The following is an 18443-nucleotide window of genomic DNA, read 5'->3' on the forward strand; positions in this document are numbered from 1 at the left end:
CATAATGAAAATTGAGATCATGTTACAATGTTCACGCATGTATAAACTGTATTTACTAAATCTTCTGTGAATTCTGGTTTAGTTACCAAGTTCAGGAGGGTTCATTATTAATGAAGTCCTCAGTTTTACAATCTATGGATGCTTTGAGTCATAAAGGTACATTGCCATATGTAATGGAATGAAGTTTTGACTCTGGTGGTATCAATGCCAAGCTTGGACATTTTCCCCTTTTTTTCTAAGTGAGGCTCTCATAGCTGCTCAAGGTCCAGATCCTGTTATGGCATTCAAAAAATGGCTAAAAATGCATTCTGTTCCTTTTTCATTGCTTGAGATTTGTTGTCATTTGCTTCCAATGTACAGATGAATTTCATGTTTGAGGTTAGCTTCTACGAATTCCGATTCAAAAGATGTTCAAGCATTTCACTGAGATCAGTGACACAAAAAGGTTGGTATGGGAGTAGACCTGATGCCCTATTTTTCTGTTGCACTGGCACAATCAGCTCAGAGGATGAGTAGGGAAGGAGCAAGGGCTGAAATGGTTCCTGTCTTGTACCAATCAATGTTCTGTATGAATAGCAGAGTAGGCACGATTTCCATACTGCACTCTGAAACATGGGACAGGCTAGGATATGTCGTATGTATGTGATACTATATCAAGACAGCCAGAGTGATGGCTGAAACTACTCTCTCCTACCAAGCTGGGACTTCCGGTCCTCTGTAGCCACAAAATGCTGTTCCCCACTAAAGCCCCTAATGGCCTGCAGCGTCCCATTCCCTGGCAGTGTATGCAGAGACACTCAGGCATTCACCTTTCTCTAACAGGAACCAAGAATAAACCCTTCAGAACCAAGAATAAAGACTTCAGAAAGTCTTCTGTAGATGTTCTCTGGTAAGCAAGTTTGTAAAAGTATCGCTTGCTCCCAAACAATAGCTCTTGAAGTTCATGGCATGTGAAAGGAAGCTAATTTTTATAGTACTTTACCACAAGCCTTAGCACAAAGCTATTTATAAAGGATTCAGATTTGGCTAAGTCTGATTCTGAACTGAGCAAGTAACAGCTCTAGGAAAGCAGGATGAAAGCTGCTATACCCAGTCCTTAAATTCCCAGACATAAATCATCTCTGTTTGTCAGAAGCTGTTACTTTCTGAAAACAGCATAAGCACAAAGCTGTAAAATATTTAGCATATTTTAAAAGCCTGTATGCATAAACATGTTCATATAGTTAAAATATTTATGTATTTTCTAGTCTACAAGTGGATGAGTTTTACATTTTCTCATTCCTTATTATCTTGATGTAATATATTATATTGTACATGACTGAGTCTGCACAGAAGATGGAAGGAAAGGTGCAACATGTCCAAACTAATATCTGTTCAGAAACTGTCATTACAATAACAGCATGAGAGCATTTCCCCCTCAAATCTGCAGTGAGCAAAACTTCCTGGATCATGAGCTTCATCTCTTTATTCCTCATTCGACCATGGACACACAGGAGTTTGATCCAAAACAAGAAGGTTTTCTTTCACATTTATACATATGCATTGATGGCAGTTTCACTTCTTAAAAGTGACAGTTAAACGTGGAAAACTCACACTGAAAAACTGAAATGTCTCCTGCACATTTGGACTGATCATTCCAGAGGCAATGAAAGCTCTTTCAAAAAAATTTATCACGTATATATGGTCCTACATGAAACTCTTGAGAGGAAAGGAGGACTATAGGTACATTTGAGTTATACAACTTGATCCTAAGCATAGAAATAAAAATATAAGATTAAAACAGATGAAATAGCTTTCTGTTGAAAAACCTGGTTCATGGAAATCAATAAATTTCCTTTGCAAAAATGTGCTTTCATTAAAATGTGTCAGAAATGGTTTAAAATTAAACCAAATCACAAAGTGAAGCAGATTTAAAATGGATAGCTCTGTATCTTACCTTAGTATACTCATTTTTGATGGTACAAAAGCATATAGCCAAAAAAAGTCTGACAGGCAATTTACAGGAATTGGGCTAGTTTTAACTTGGGAGAATAATGGGAAAACATTTTGAAATCCCCCAAGTTTGGGTGAATGAGATAATCTAACAAATGAAAGGCTGATTATAGTTCCTGGATATATGTATTCAAAAGGATAAACAGAGCTTCCACTGAATGGTAAACCCAAATGGTTCTCTGATTCATACAATCTTTTGATTTTACTAAGTTCATTCCTCTTGCAGACAGCCAAAGCTAGAAAAATAACATTTCCCATCAGCATTAACTCTCCCTTTATCTTTGAGATGTTTACCTAGTCTTGAAGCTGTCACATATGGGAATTTCACACCTAGTGAATGTATTTTCATGTAGCTTGTGGCACAGGAGTGTAATAATTAAAAGAATATACACAAGTAAGAGTAACTGCAACAGCTGGTGACATTTACCAATTAGAATTACAGTTCTTTAAAACACTTCATCCTTCTTTAATGTGTGCAGGATAATTATCTTTGAAATTGCTGTGGAAAAAAAAATTAATTTTCCTTTTAAACAGTGTCTGCCTATGGTACAAATATGTCTGGGTAAGGAAGATTATCAATACTGCAACAGTATGACTCTGTTTTAAAACCTCACCAAAAATCATTGCAAGGTAACTGTCTTTGAGCATGGTGGGCAAAACACATCAAACATCAAATGAATCAACACTGTATCAAACACTTCATTATCTTTCCACATTGCATGCATCAAATGTATTTGTTTTCTCTAAATGTAAATGAGGAAGTGAAAGCTATTATAGCCATCAAAACAAGCTTATTGCTATATATTTCATGTTTTAACTACTTTTAATAGGGATTATGCATTAGATGGGAACCTCTGATTACATGATCCTCTATTGCTTTATTTTGGATTATTAAACTCCCCCAAAACCCCCACCAGGTTAATGTAAAATAAAACAACACAAAACCAGAAGCAAAACAACAATTAAGCAATTAGATGTACTTCAAAATACAAACAAATAGAAACTGAGATGCATTTTAAGTGGCTGTCACAGAGGGAATTTCATTACTAGTATTAAGACAGATTTAAGCAATGCAGTCTGAGCATTTACATTCAATATAAAAAATATTGTTCTTCTGAATCTCTGGCAGAACATCTGGTGAAATGAATGGGACAGAGTTAGTTGCACATCTTTGGGAGAAGAATGCAACCTGGTGTACTTATTTGCATAAGATATTCTGTCTGAAGATATTTTGTCTGAAAACTTCCCCAAGTTAAAAAAAAAAGAGTAAAAAAAGTAAAAAAAAAAAAAAGTGTTTTTTTATGATAAAAAGTTATTGTAGGTTTGTTTTATTCAGAACAGCAGACAAGATGTTTTGCCTATCCGAAAATGAAAGAGAACCAAACAAAGAGATGAATGGAGAAGCAGGAAACACAAAGACATCAAATGAAATACCAGGAAACGAAGAGTTGTAAATAGGGTTACTTTGTCACTGGTTACACAAGTAACTGAATACACTGGCCAGTGAATGAGTTTAAACAAGGGTGTAGGCTTCAGCACATTCTTTTTTAGGGTTAATCACTAGTTAACCTGGCAAGATGAACATGCTGTTTGGGAAAAAAAAAAAAATCCCTGTTAATTATATACTGCAAGTGCTCTTACTTCCTGCTGCTGCACCTAATCCCACAGGTGCAGGTTGTCTCTTTTACTATTCACTGGTAGGTGGGTCCAGATCAACAGGCACTTTTTCATAGCAACAAATTCAGATAAAGAAGCACCAGCTTAACATTTCCCCCTTAAACAGGAAAACTCTATCATACTGTAGACTTAACAAGAAGGCATATTTTAAAATACATTGTTACAGCTTTCCAAATTGTGTAGTATCTGTATTACGATCCACACACGTTGCTCCCACTGGCAAAATTTCCCTGATGCATCTAAAGTAGTGCTGCATTGCCTTGATTTCCAGACCTTCACGTATTTGGCTGCTGAAAGGTCTATAATACTGCCACTCTTAGCCTTTTCCTGCAGGAGAGACACACCTAAGTTTCTGTGCAGCTTTTTGCAATGCAACAGTTTGCACAAATCTCAGTAAAACCTGTGTACGTTTGTAAATACTTGAGTTATGTTTATTCTCACTTTGGTATTTGTCACAGAACATTTCTTAGCATCAGAGAGTATTAAACAAACTTATATCAGTGATATTAGCACTAGCACCACCCCCACCCCCCCCCCCCCCAACTCTCTAATTTTACCAAAGACGAGAACAGATGTTATAGAGCAACTACATAATAACACACTTCTTCCCATTTTGTGCTTGCTTTCTTCACCACCCCCTTCCCCTCCCCTGCATCTTGGAGGGAGACGTTTTAACTACAGCATGGATATAACAATGAAATGAAAAGGAGTGATGAGCTGGAGGGGGCTATTGTAAGAAACAGAGGAACTCCTTATTCAGTGCCCACCACCAAATAAAAGAGAATGTTGGAAAATCTCCCTGCCTGAAACTTCTCCTCTAAATACTGCAAGGCTCATCACTTGTGCTTTGGAATGGCAGAATTAAAAGATCATTAAAATAATTTTTTCTATAGAAACTATTTGTACTCATTACAAGATACTAAATGTTTTTTACAAATCAAAATATACAACACAGGCAGGAGGATGAATTGTTTGTATAATCAGTTATGAAAAATAGTATTCTGCTTAAATGACAAAATATTATGCATTTTCCCTGCCTCTAGAACATCTTATTATAGACAAAAAATATCCTTGGCAAAACTGGATGTGTATCTTGAAACCTAAGCTTTGATTCTGCAAGAATTCACACAAACACTTTTTCATATATGTGTAGTTTCATTGCATTCATGGAGCAACACAGGCGTGCAAGTGCCTGCACCAAGATCTTGATTCTGCAGTGTGGAAGGTCTTTGGAAAGCCAGAGTTCCTATGGCAAAATCTGATATTAAAATATGCCTTTTTTTCCCCCTCAAAAATAACTATGTTCCACTATGTTACTTCAACTTTCTTACTGACTAGCAGCCATCCTTCTAATCTGCCTTTATGAGGTATCTCAAAAATACTGCTGACTTAAAACAGATAATGCAGGACTTTCCCTCCAATTCTGCAACAGCTTGTTTTTATAGATCTCAAAACAGAAGGGCCAGTTCCCAGGTTTGAGTGGACAGAGGAGGAAGGCAGAGGCCCTGAGCATGAGGATAATGACTGTTCTGTGCTCTTTATTTTTAAACAGAGGTATCCATGAAAATGCTGTTTAAAAATGAATGGCACAGTATGGTTACACCTGAATAAACACTGATTTTTCCAGAAAGAGTCGTTTGCTTCTTAAAACCAGCTAAATAAGGCCACAGAGTACAAGTGTGATATTTAGAAATGGAGGTATCTGGAAGGTCCTAATGTGTATCTGCTTCGTAGGAGGCAAGAGTTCCTACTCTGGCCTCAACAGGACCCTGTAAGTCAAATGCTGGCACATGTGTGAGGCCCCTTTTCATACCTTTGATCCCCACATAAAGACAAGAGCGGAGCAAGAGGTCTGGCATTGTGTGAGCTGTGCACTGCTGTCAACCCTGGGTCCCTCAAATGGCCTCTCTGCACTTGGTATGACAGGTGGCCTACATGAAGTGAGGGAGGATTAGGTTCCTTCTGTGCCCTCTAAATAAATGGCATAGATTACTGGCTCCTACAAAGGGATTTAAACATACCTTTCTGAACAAAAAGCAGTATATACATATGCATGTAACTGGATGCTCAATTTGTATGAGTAATTGCTCTGGTTATATTTGTAAATGAGGCAAATGTGTGTAGAAATGACCAGCTAGATACACAATTATTTGTGTGCAAAACTGACTTACATGATAAGAAACTGAACACAATGAAATTATCTACATGACTGAGGAATAATAATAATTTGAGATTAACAATACACATTTCCCCTGCCTCAATTCTACTGCATTCTTTTTCTATTATCATTAATTAACTGGTTTTGTGAACAAAATATTGGGGGGACAAAAAATAGACAGGTTGTACTTCTGCATCTCCTAAGGATTGCTTGGGCTTTAAGACAAACTGACAAAAAGTTACAGTGGATTTGAGTGAGAGTTGGGTTTTTTGGTGGGTTTGGTGGTTTGTTGGTTTTTTTCAAGTAATCTAAATTGGTTTCTGTGTTCCAAAACACTGAAACAGCATTAAAAAGAGAATAAACTGCATTCTTCACGTACTATGTGTAATGCTTGTGTTATTTTCCTCTGAACATTTGGTTTATTTGAGGGGCACAGCAGCCACCATTTCTTTCACCTCAGAGCCCAGCATACTGTGACAATTAATAAGAAAAAAAACCATAACAACAACTATGTTTTTTCATTACTATTTTCAGGAGGTTGTAAGTCATCACTGCCACTTCTTAGTCTGAGTTATTTTGTATGGTTATTTCTGTTGGTGTCTCAACTACCAAAACATACACAGTGTGCATATATGTAATGGTTAGCGAAAGCAATGAGTGCTCCTTGTGTCCCACTTCCTAAAGAGCATTCTGAAAAATGGAGGAGTGTGCTGAAAGTTCTCTTAAACAGGTTAAAAAGAAGATTAAACTCTTTTTTCATAGAATTATTCTCATAATTGTCTGGCATGATTAATGAATGTATGGGAACACAGCAACATTTTTACTAACATCTGCCAAACGAACTGCAAGTCTCTCTCTATATTTCCCTCTCTGGCCCTGTGAAGATGAAGGATGCCTTCTGAGGAGTGTGCATCTTTGTGCCCAACTATTTAATATCTAAGTCTCCTCTTAATATTCATAGAGTTAACCATTTCCTGAAAATGACCAACAATCATCCAAAAAATGTTATCCTTTTTGCATCTTTCATTATTTCTAGGAAGAGGTTTACTGTGGTCACCTTTATGTCACTTCCACATATGTAGACATATTGCAATGAGGGAGAAAAATAGGTTTTAAACCCTGTCAGTTCGAAATGCAGCCACATGAGGCATTTAATTAGCTTCAGTGGAGTCTTACTAGGTTACCATCACATGATCAAGAGCTCTGTTTAAATTCCTCACCCTGCACCACCCCTCTCTCCACTTCTCACTTCAGTTGATCACAGGAGATGACCTTGTATTGCAATGACTTACAGCCTCCCTTTGCAGTTTGCACTTCCACAACTGGTGATTTTAGACCCTGTTCAGACTCGACAGCCACTGACAGTTGTGACAGAAATGTCTGTTCTTAGCCTCAACTACATCCTTGTAAGGAGAAGAATGACTAAGCAAAACCAAACCCCAGACTACCAAACTCCTTCAAGCCAGGAAAAAGTCCTCCAGAACTTGGAATATGGTCGTAGAAACAGCCTCCCTGAAGTACTGTGTACTCCCATAGTTTGCAGCTCTAGTACTATAGTGCACATCTTGGACTGCGTGAAAGTTGTATGTGGGGTAGCTGAAAAGCAAAAAGGCTGTAAAAATGTATGAATACTGATTGCCTGTCTATAATCTGTCTGTCTATTCAGACACAAGCATTCAGTGAATGTTAGAATGTCAATGAGGCTTCCAGCACCCACCTCCTCACTGTGCTTTCTCCTGTCTCTGGAGCAGTGCACCCACCCCTCCTGTGTGACCGGACTCACAGTATTGCCCCGAGCGTGTGGTAAAGGTATTTTTACGGTTTCATCTTTGATGTAAACTTCAATGCACACAAGCAAATGGTAAAAGACTTTTACAGCTCCTTCTCACAGGTATTCCATGTAATTTTTGAGAGTTTTTCATGTTATCTGAAAGAAGTCAGGGAATTTCTAGTTTGTTCAGTAATCTTTTTGTTAGGCTTTTGAATCTTAAGAGCCTCACCAAGGGCCTTTTGGGGGCAGCTTCACAGCACAATGTATTACCAAGAGGTATTTGATATGAGATCATTCCTTTGAATTGAAGATTGGTCCTTGTTTTATGTTCTTTTTTTACAAAGCACAAGAGCATTTATATAACTCAACAAAAAGTCCACATGTAACCAAGTATGAAAAAATTCTGAAAACATCATCCAAACAGAAATGTTAACCTTTTTTACCTTATGAATAAGGGGAATATAAAGATAGCAAAATGACACATTCCAGAAACAGATTTTTTTCCTTTTATTTAATATGCATGGATTAAAAATAATAATTAATTTAAGCTTGCAGGTGTTATATAGTTAAGTATGGAACTGCTGAATGGGTTTCTAGCCACCATACAGTCTGGCATGTCTGGGTTTTTTTCTTTTTCTTCTTTTTGTAAGGTCATCAACATAATGATTTTAGCAATTTTGTTTTGGGGATTATGATTGCAAAATAAGATTGTTTTATAATCACATTACAAAAGGATGAGAACACAGACTTGTAAGAGAACAAAGGATGTTTACTGGCAGAGATAATGACTATTTGGTAACTTTTCGTTTTTAGAGAAAAGATATTCTACTAAAAATATTCTAACAGTTTAATTGAATTTTGCTTTTATGTACCTGGTCTATTCTATTCTATTCTATTCTATTCTATTCTATTCTATTCCATTCTATTCTATTCTATAAAGGAGCTCCAACAGTTATCCTTTTTAGTTTTTATTTATACCACAGAAAGATTGCACAAGCAAGGGTAAATCAACTAGAGATTTAGCAAGCAAGGGATTAAATAAGCAAGACTGGGTCCTGAAGCAAGAAATCAATGGATATTCAAGTATGATGTTTTTATGTGTTGTTTATCCTGCACTTTTGAATAATTTAGCTGAATGATAGCTACCCTAGAAAGTTACAATCCTCACTCTTCCACAACTGAAAAAGTGCATTGAGAATAACCTTTCTAAGCTTTGCTTTGAGAGTTACTCATTGCTTGAGGGAAATTAAACGCCCTCTGAGGGTTGTGGTGGCTTTTTAAATACTCGGTGTAAAGCTATAATGAATCTCTGCAGGAAAGCAAAATGTCAACAATAAAAAACGTGAGCTAACAAACCCCCTACTTTTAAAATTATTATGAACACCAGAAAAAATAAATTAAAGGGGTTGTACTTACAGGAACGTCAACATATTTTGCAGCTGCTTTCACCTTTAGAAAATGGAAAATAAACCAACACACAGTAAGTATTTATTACTAGAGACTGTGCACAGTTGCAGAATCATACATGGAAAGAAGCAGAACCAAACCACTGTGAATCCAAACACTTACAGTGAATGAAACTAAAGATGAAAAGAAGGTGCCTTCATCGTATCTTGACAATTTGGACAGCACACCTTCCAACACTGAAACAACCTGGAGGAAAAGCACAGAGAAAAATCTGAATGCACAATGTGAGAAGCAAGTATTTGGAATAAGAATGTGAGGTTTTCTTCCTCAGACTTTTATTGTTCAGAAGGGCAATGCAAACTATCAATTTGATCACATTCACCATCTCCCAATCAAGGATAACATTCTCTTTGATCGAACTGACGGAAATCACTGAACCACTGCTGAAACAGAAATACAAACCCAAAATCCTCCTGAAGTGGGCCTGATATCCAACACCACTTTGTTGCCTCTAGAATACATGTTTAAATACAGGAGTGTGTGCAGCAGGCATGTATTTGGGCAGGAAACACACGCTATTTTCTACGACCACAGTTTCTAAGAGCACGGCTTCAAAGATGATGGAGCACAATTGTTAAGGGTGGTGATCTTGATATCACATTTCTCTTTCTGTTGAATAGAAACCCATCTCTGATTTCATCCAACAGTGTAACATTGGAGTGTTCTGCCAATAGCAGATGTTGCTGAACCATTACTACATGGCCAAGAAGGGGCCTCAAATCTCTGGTATGGTTCCTTCTCCCATGCTTTCACTTGTGAGTCTCTGAGCAGAGTGTCTCCTTGGCAAGTGGCATAAAAAGGTGTTTTTGTCAGAATGTATTTCTGACCAAGAAACATCTTATTAGTTGCATTAATTATAGCTTTAACGTTTCACCTCCCTCAAATTAGCCTTAAAGAAAACAAATCCCCTTCTCATGTCCACCTGTGATGTTATGTTGCTCAGGTAATTCATGGTATCTAACAAAAATATGGTATCTAACACCCGTTGTATTCGTGCACATTTATTTCACACATAGGAATTGCTTTCCACTTTTATATAAAGACTGTTTTAAAAGTCATTCCTTGCTCCCAACACAGTCATTCCCACAACCATGAATATCATTTTATGAGTGTGAGAACAGAACAAAATTCCATCTGGCATGCTGTTAATGGGCACTGTAACAGTGTCACAACAGTGTCACCTCCAGAGGAACTGAGATCATCACTTTACAATAAGCCCTGCTCTTAACAGTTCAAGGGGCAGGAGTAAGTGCAAACCTACATTTGCCATTTATCAATCTAACCTGTCATATTTACAGTGATTAATTAAGACACCAGTATGTAGGCACCGACCAAGGAATAAAACGGCGTTATGAGAGAGAGTGGCAGTTATTTCTGCACCCCATGCACAGTTTAATTACAGTCCCTACATTAGAATAAATTTCAGCTTTCTGCTTTGCTGTTGCATGCCTGTGAGGAGCTGCCAATCATACTTTTAACTCATTTTATCTGACTGGTGAGGATTCTTTCTGTAGAAAGCTGTTCAAACTTAGCGTGTGAAGATCTGCTATAGAAGGGCCCGATCTCACAAACTTGGTGTCCAGAGTGCCAACAAATGGTTCCAATACAATTGGAACATGAAAAAGAGCAGAGAGCAAAACACTGGAGTGTCAAGGATGTCCATTTAAATGGAAAGCTTAATTATGACGTTGATAACTTGTTTCCTAACATCTCAGTGTAGGAGCATGTGAAGTCCTAAGTGTACTTCTGTGTACATCTCATATTCTCTGAATTGGTTACCCTGGGACACGCTGCTTTGTTTCTCTGTTTTGTGCTATTCCTGTCATTTGTTAAATGCTTGGTGAGCGCTACATATAAAAGGCGCAATACGACCTTTACCAAGTAAAGTTTCACTGAAGTGAAAAGACTCTTCATTTTCATAGATGACTTCTGACTAAAACCAATGACTGGAACACTTATTCCTCTGGAACATGAAAAAAATAAAACAAAGGCAAAGTCTAAAAAAGAATGAAATCATATTAGGTGGAAAAAAATGGGACACACATGGATGTCATGCACATTCATAGAATCATAGAATCATAGAATCACAGAATCAACAAGGTTGGAAAAGACCTCAAAGATCTTCAAGTCCAACCTGTCACCCAAGACCTCATGACTACTAGACCATGGCACCAAGTGCCACGTCTAATCCCCTCTTGAACATCTCCAGGGACAGTGACTCCACATTGATGAGCACTTTTCCCGGCCAAAAGTAAGGCTGAAAAATCAGGCTTCCTCTGTACCTTCAGAGGCTTTCTGTCTTAGAAGCAATCAGAATGCCATTAGCATTTCACACCTCATGTGACAAGAGACTGGGTTAAGCTTCTAATGTCCAGCCAATGACACAGAATACTTACTTCCTGTTTCAAGATTTCAACCTCTGGTAATAGTCTACGTGATAAATAATAACAGTAAGCCCTCTGTATTGACAGCAGTTGTCTCTAGAAGTTCTTGTACATATATATAGGAGGAATAGAATAGAATAGAATAGAATAGAATAGAATAGAATAGAATAGAATAGAATAGAATAGAATAGAATAGACCAGGTTGGAAGAGCCCTTCAAGATCATCGTGTCCAACCTGTCATCCAACACCACCTAATCAACTAAACCATGCAACCAATCACCCTGTCAAGTCTCCTCCTGAACACCTCCAGTGATGGCGATTCCACCACCTCCCCGGGCAGCCCATTCCAGTGGGCAATCACTCTCTCTGTGTAAAACTTCCTTCTAACCTCCAGCCTGAACCTCCCCTGGCGCAGCCTGAGACTGTGTCCTCTTGTTCTGGTGGTGGCTGCCTGGGAGAAGAGACCAACATCTGCTTGTCTACAACCTCCCTTCAGGTAGTTTTAGAGAGCAAGAAGGTCACCTGAGTCTCCTCTTCTCCAGGCTAAGCAGCCCCAGCTCCCTCAGCCTCTCCTCATAGGGCTTGTGTTCCAAGCCCCTCACCAACTTTGTTGCCCTTCTCTGGACACGCTCCAGCAAGTCAACATCCTTCCTAAACTGAGGGGCCCAGAACTGGACACAGTACCCGACTATATGACTATATGACTATTCTCTTCATTCTTCTATAATCTCAGACATTAAAAATACTACTCAAGAGGTTTAAGTTTCAATACGATGATTTGCTCTAATTGAATTCCCCTTTCTTCTTCTTAAACAACAGTTAAAACATAAACTGATAGGTTAGTTCATAGTGATGACAGGTGGCATGTAAAACTTGAAATTGCCAAACCACTTGCAGTTATGTTTACATCAAAACTTCACCATTGAGGGGAAAAAAAATAGACATTTATCAGTAAGTGAACATGTTTTACTTAAACTTCTCCAACAGTTCTACAAAGCTTTTCTCTTCAATTCCCATGCAAGCATGGTGGGTGTGAGTCTGAACGGTGTTTCCCACCCTGCCCCTCCCCGCTAGCAAATTGTGACAAGTGAAAATGAAGCCATGATGAAAATATGCCCAGGGTCCTACTTTTGTCCGTAATTCACAAATTGGAAAGGCATGGCTTATTTCTTCTACTTTGAAAATCAGGCATTTCTGGGTAGTTTGAAATACATAGATGACAAAACTGCTATCTTTCTTTTTTGTGTCCTTCAAACTACTAGGCACTGAAAAATTTTCTTTTAAACCAAGCACTTAAGACTTTTACTGGAGCAGAAGTGCTACAGTAACACAGGACACTGTTTAACTTTTGTTCATTTATTCTCCAAGTGCCTGTATCTTGTCAAAATGTGTTTGCTTTTTAAATATAAAACCCTGTAAGGTCAACTTCAAGAGCTATCAACTTATAAACTATTTTCAAATTAAATGTTTGGTGGAACAAAATCTCATTAAAAAGTTATACTAACATTCTAGATGTTGTTTATCTCTAAATACAAAATGTAAATACCGCTCAGTGATAGGAAGAAAGTTTTGATGTGAATATCCATCAAAAAAGAAACCACGCTATTAAGAGAATAGTGACATAATCAAATCCTTCCAGTTCTACTAGCTGCTAGCAGTTTTTATCAACAACAGAAATGCAGAAGACAGACTTATCTGATTTGCAGGTTGCACAGAAATTGCTTACCTAATGGGTTATAAAGTTTAACTTTGTAAATTCAATATTACTTGCATGACTTACAAATCATGTTGTTTTCCCCTCTCAGTCTCACAGTGGTATAGAAAAACTGTGATACTTAAACACATTTCAGAAGTTCAGTAATTAGACACTTTCTGCTTTATTACAAATTAAAATCTAAGCAGTTTTACCTTTGAAACAAGAAGCGAAATAATTTCTTTGACAGTTTCTTCAATCAAGTCATCTATTTTCGAATGGTATTGTTGCTGCATTTCAAAAGATAAAGGAGCATTAGCATGCATATGAACACACACTTTTGTCATAAGTCATAAATAGTACAAAGCTGATAACCCTGCCAGATCAGATTTACTTAAAATTATCATTTTGAACATCAGAAGAACAAACCCTTGAAAATGATCCACCCAATCAACACTTTCTTACATTCTGTGTTGAAAATTTTCCCATGTACACTGTTGAGTTAAGCAGCTAATGGGGTTATTATTTAGATGAATTGAGTTCTTATTCTTATTCAGGCGAAGGAATGTGAAGGATACTTTTTGTCTTCTCCTATATAATTAAGGTGCCCATGTATTTTTTTCTAAAGGGCTGGTTTAGCTGGAGAAGCAAAAAGACTAGAATAAGATTTAATTAATACAGCATTTCATGTCTGACAACTCTCATTCATAAGTTATTTTAAATGTCCTCTAGAAATAAAATGAGCTCCAATTGTTCATCCTAAAAGAGCCATTCTGTTAGCACAGTGAGCTGCAGTTTATACAAATCTTACAATATGCTCAAGCAAGGGCAAAATTAAAATTTCATCAACAAAGCAGAATAGATGGTAACAAATTAATAGGCCATAAAAGGCATAATAAACCAGACTTCAATCTCCATAGCCTTTTTCTTTCACTTTTTTTCATAAAGAAGGTGCTTTTAAGTAAATGCTTTTAAAATAAATCTGAAAGACTTTTTAGATAATACTACAGAGTTCTCTCCTGAAATTAACAGGAGCTAGGGATCCCATTCTGTCAAGGAGGCACATCAATTTAAACAGTAATTCTTCCTTTAGAAACATTTATCTGACAGCAAAGATTGTCCCCAATAGCTACTTCACAGAAAATGTGACTTGTAAAGACTAACCCTATCTTCATAGTTCAAGGCTATTTGGAACAGCTAACAGCATAATGCTCAGAGTAAAAGGACTGAGGTCACAATCAACATTAGCCTAACTTAGCAGCTGCCAGATGAATAATTTTCAGAGTTGCAAGTTTTTAGAGGCTATTTTTTATCTGTCTCAGAGTTGCCATACAAACCAAAAACACTAACTCTGATCTGGAGTGATTTTCTAAACAGAGTGCCTACCAAACCTGCATTTGAATTAAAAGGAAAAAACTAAGAGATGTGTATGCTCACACGAATTTATCTGCTACAGCCATCAACATGAAGCATAATTATTTTTGGTTTTCATTTATTTTAAAGGTTAAAAACACTTGGAAAAATGTGAATATACATCTCAAGCGGCAGAAAACATTTTGGAAAGAGTGAACAACAAAATGAGTGAAAGAGCACATTAGAAGTGTGTCAAAGCACTTTCCACAAGTTCAGATATTTTTTTATTCTAACCATATTAATGTCTTGACCAATGAAATATAATAGTGATCTCCTAAGGACTTAAATTGTCCCTAAATGTCTGTGGCATCTGCTGCTTACAAGTCCTCAGAAGGCAAGGGTTTCTTACTCTCTGAAAACAGCACACAATTATTCTTCTACAGATGCGTGTCAAAACTATACACATTCCTATGATTCATAAAAAATCACAGTTGTCCCTCTCAAAAAGTGTCTGTAACTTTACCTCCACAGCACTTTAAAATAATGGATCTGCGTATTCTAAGATCAGTTCCTGTATTTTTTGCCTTTTTTCCCCCCTTGAGTATTTTTTTCACTCATCATAAAGGAAATACAGTGTTGTAGGAATGGAATATATTTAATAACTTCTCTGTGTGGCCAAGTAAGACAAGAACTAAATCAAAATACTACAAAAAAATCAGAGTAAGCTTCCAAATTATGACATTTATTAGAAATACCTTTTGAATTTTGTAACATGGAATTTTTAAAGATTTATTTTACAAACCAAGAGGTCACACATTTTTCAACCCACTCCTCCCCAAGGCCAACTTCCACTGAAACAGCGAACCACAACAAAACAAAACTTCAGATCCTTGTGGAAGACTGTTTGACTTCAGAAGACAGGCTTTAGGAAGATGCCAAATAGGGCAGAATGAATGATGAAATTGTATGAACTGACAAGGCTGTATGCATGATACTGAAATCAGCACTTGTAGACTATTTTCCATCTGCTGACTGACATGATCACTGCCCACACAGAGACAAGTCAGATCCCACAGCTGCATTGCTTGAATACACATTGTGGAATCCTTCAGTCCTAAAGCTCCTTAAGGGTGTAATACAGAACATGACTCTGCTTTTCCAGCTGCCCTAGACTAACACCCATTAAAATTTGAAATACAGTGGCAGCTGTAGGAAGTACAAGGGAGAAAACTATTGCTTAGTGGCAAAATGTGTCAGAAGATGTAGCCAAATTGGACAGTCTTTTGAGCAGAGTCCATCTGGTCTTCCACATGTACCACTCTGCTCCTAGTAGCATTTGCAAGGAGACAAAGCATTTTATTGCCTTTTGATACTTGTATTTTTGGAGATTGCCTTTTTGCTACTTGTGTTTTTCTCCCCAGATTGAAAAGTATGTCTCTCTTTTTTTATAAGCATGATAGGGTATGGGGAGGCTAGGATTCTGAAACAACTAAGATAACTTCTATGTGCTATAAAGCACTCAACAAAATAGACCCACAGCATTTACTCTGTTTATGCTACCCCATTAAGGAAAACAACAAATAGGCTGTGACTCAAATCTAATGCTCTGCCTGTATTTACTGATTTCTCAACCTAAGCACCCCCAGAAATATTTTCTTTTTGAGTCTTGTCTCCAGTAATATTTCCTGTGTGATTCATATCTATAATAATCAAAAGATTATTATACCTATAATATATATAAAATATTAGTACACGTACAATAATCAAAAGTTGCCAGCATACTGCAGCATCTAGATCAGAAAGTTATAAATTAGCAGGTTTTAAACTATTTATTACAAGTAACAAAGGCCAAAAAAAATCTCTGCACTGAATGTCGTGTAGTAGAAAATATTTCCCTTACTGCTGCTATTCATTTGACTCAGGATCCATGGACTGTAAAGGACTAGCACCATTTGGCTTCTGGTCCAGGAAAGAAGGAAGTGGAATACTGCTCACTGTACAACTACCTGAGATGACATATACTGAAATTTAGAAGACAGGAAGGCAACTGTTTGAGAAATAGCAGCACTCAATATGTTACTTTGCCATCTTGCTGCATGCTTCCCCTGTGCTCCACGAATTGCCATTATATTGGCCTATGCAGGCACCAATAGCTAGTATGATAAGGTGCTTTTAGCCAGATCTGCTTCTCAAAGCAATGCAAGAAATTGCCAACCAATGTAGAAGACATCTGAACTCTAAACAAAATGTACTGATCATGCTTGTAACCAAATTATGCTATGCTTCTCTTAGGTTTTAGGATGACATCCAGGATGCAGGGAGAGGAGGCCTTCTGAATGGCAGACTTGGCAACTCTTTAACAGAGGTCATTTTGGAGAAGACATTTTGGAGAATGGTGAGCAGTGCATGAAGTAACATAAGAAAACCTGGGGATTCATAGATTCATACAATACCAGGTTGGAAGGGACCTCAAGGATCACCTAGTCCAACCTTTCAGGCTAAGAATATAGTTTAAATGGGATGGCCCAGCACCCTGTCAAGCTGGGTTTTGAAACTGTCTAATGTAGGGGAATCCACCCTGGCATCCAGTCCAAATCTCCCCAGTAGCAACTTGTCCCCATTACCCCTAGTCTTCACTGTGTGACTCTCTGTAAAAAGGGAGTCTCCTTTCTCATGATAGCCATCCTTTTTGTACTTGTACATGGTTATGAGGTCTCCCTGGAGCCTTCTCTTCTCAAGGCTGAAAAATTTCAGTTCTCTCAGCCTTCCTTGATATGACAGGACTTCCAGTCCTCTGATTCAATCAGATTTAAACTGAACTCAAGGTGCTACTCTTGGTAACCATGACTAGAATGCTCTAATTACATGATAAATAAGAATCCTCTCCTATCTGACAACACAGGGTGAAAATGTCTGCTTTCCTTAAACAAGGCATACAACGTCTTGTAGCTCTGTAAAGAGAATGAAAGGGGCATGCTATATTTAAGGGATGTCATTAAATAACACCTTCCATCACTTGCAGAGTAAGTTCTAGAAACTGTCAGATGGATATTCAGTGTTGAGGTTTAGGTGAATGAAGAGGCCTCTTACAAAATGTTAACTCAGGCCTTATGGAACTCTTCTTGACTGACAGAAAGCACTGTGTTTGCGACTAATACATGAACATGAAGGAGGGTGAAGGAAAGAAAGGTAATGTGGAAAAGGTTTCAAGGGGCTGAAGAGGAGTAATTGGAAATGCCAGAGCTGCTATAAAGGAGCCAGAGATGCAACTGTTTACATTATGAAATGATCTCCTGCCTGCTTTGACAGATGGGCAGATTCCATTAGTAGCTCACTCAACAAATTCTGAAGCATTTTAAACAACCTTGATATCAGCTACAAGCAATTGAAAAACCTGTTTTTTTTGTTAATCTTCAGCCTTGGGAATGAAAGAAAGTGATAGACAATTCAAAGTTTATGAGAAAGAAGTTTCCACATTATCTGACAATTTCTGATATATGAAGGATTTGAGTTTCCTTTGGTTTATTAGATGAATTAGGATGAATATTAATCTGGGGACTTTGAAAGAAGTATGCATTTCATCACAGGTTTGCTATATTGTGAAACTCTTGCACTGAGAAGAAACACTGGTATCATTTGGGGTCATGGTCTGACCTAGTAGAGAATAAGGACTACATTTCTCTTTTGGTGTTGTGAAGCGTGCATGATGGAGCTTGACATGGGAGCTAAAGAATGGCAAGATTCCTGAGGAGAATCTGGTGAGCATCTGTAGTCAACAAGGTAGCTGCAGATCCAGAATTCTGGTGCTCATGGGGATTGGCCAACAAGGCAGAAGGGATTGTCCAGAGCAGTTGGTGCTCTGGTTCTCTGTGGAGAATGCACTTGTCTTCAGGTCTCTGTGAAGTTACTGGTATTGCCTGCCCGTAAGGAAGGATGTGCATGTGTGC

General features: G+C 37.7%; 1 protein-coding gene across 11 annotated transcripts in view; it reads right to left on the reverse strand.

Moving 5' to 3' along the window:
• The window catches only part of CADPS2 (calcium dependent secretion activator 2), a 368843-nt gene that overhangs the window by 23611 nt on the left and 326789 nt on the right, over positions 1-18443 (reverse strand). For all 11 annotated transcript variants that reach the window (XM_068165287.1, XM_068165334.1, XM_068165325.1 and 8 more), the window contains 3 exons: positions 13359-13433; positions 9168-9251; positions 9015-9047 (listed from right to left, as the gene is read on the reverse strand). In XM_068165287.1, coding sequence (XP_068021388.1) covers positions 9015-9047; positions 9168-9251; positions 13359-13433 — 192 coding nt within the window. The remainder of the gene's footprint in view (positions 1-9014; positions 9048-9167; positions 9252-13358; positions 13434-18443) is intronic.

The sequence above is a fragment of the Melanerpes formicivorus genome, unplaced genomic scaffold (genome assembly GCF_026170545.1).
Source record: "Melanerpes formicivorus ecotype bairdi unplaced genomic scaffold, bMelFor1.0.p_v2 SCAF_3, whole genome shotgun sequence".
NCBI classification, from domain to species: domain Eukaryota; kingdom Metazoa; phylum Chordata; class Aves; order Piciformes; family Picidae; genus Melanerpes; species Melanerpes formicivorus.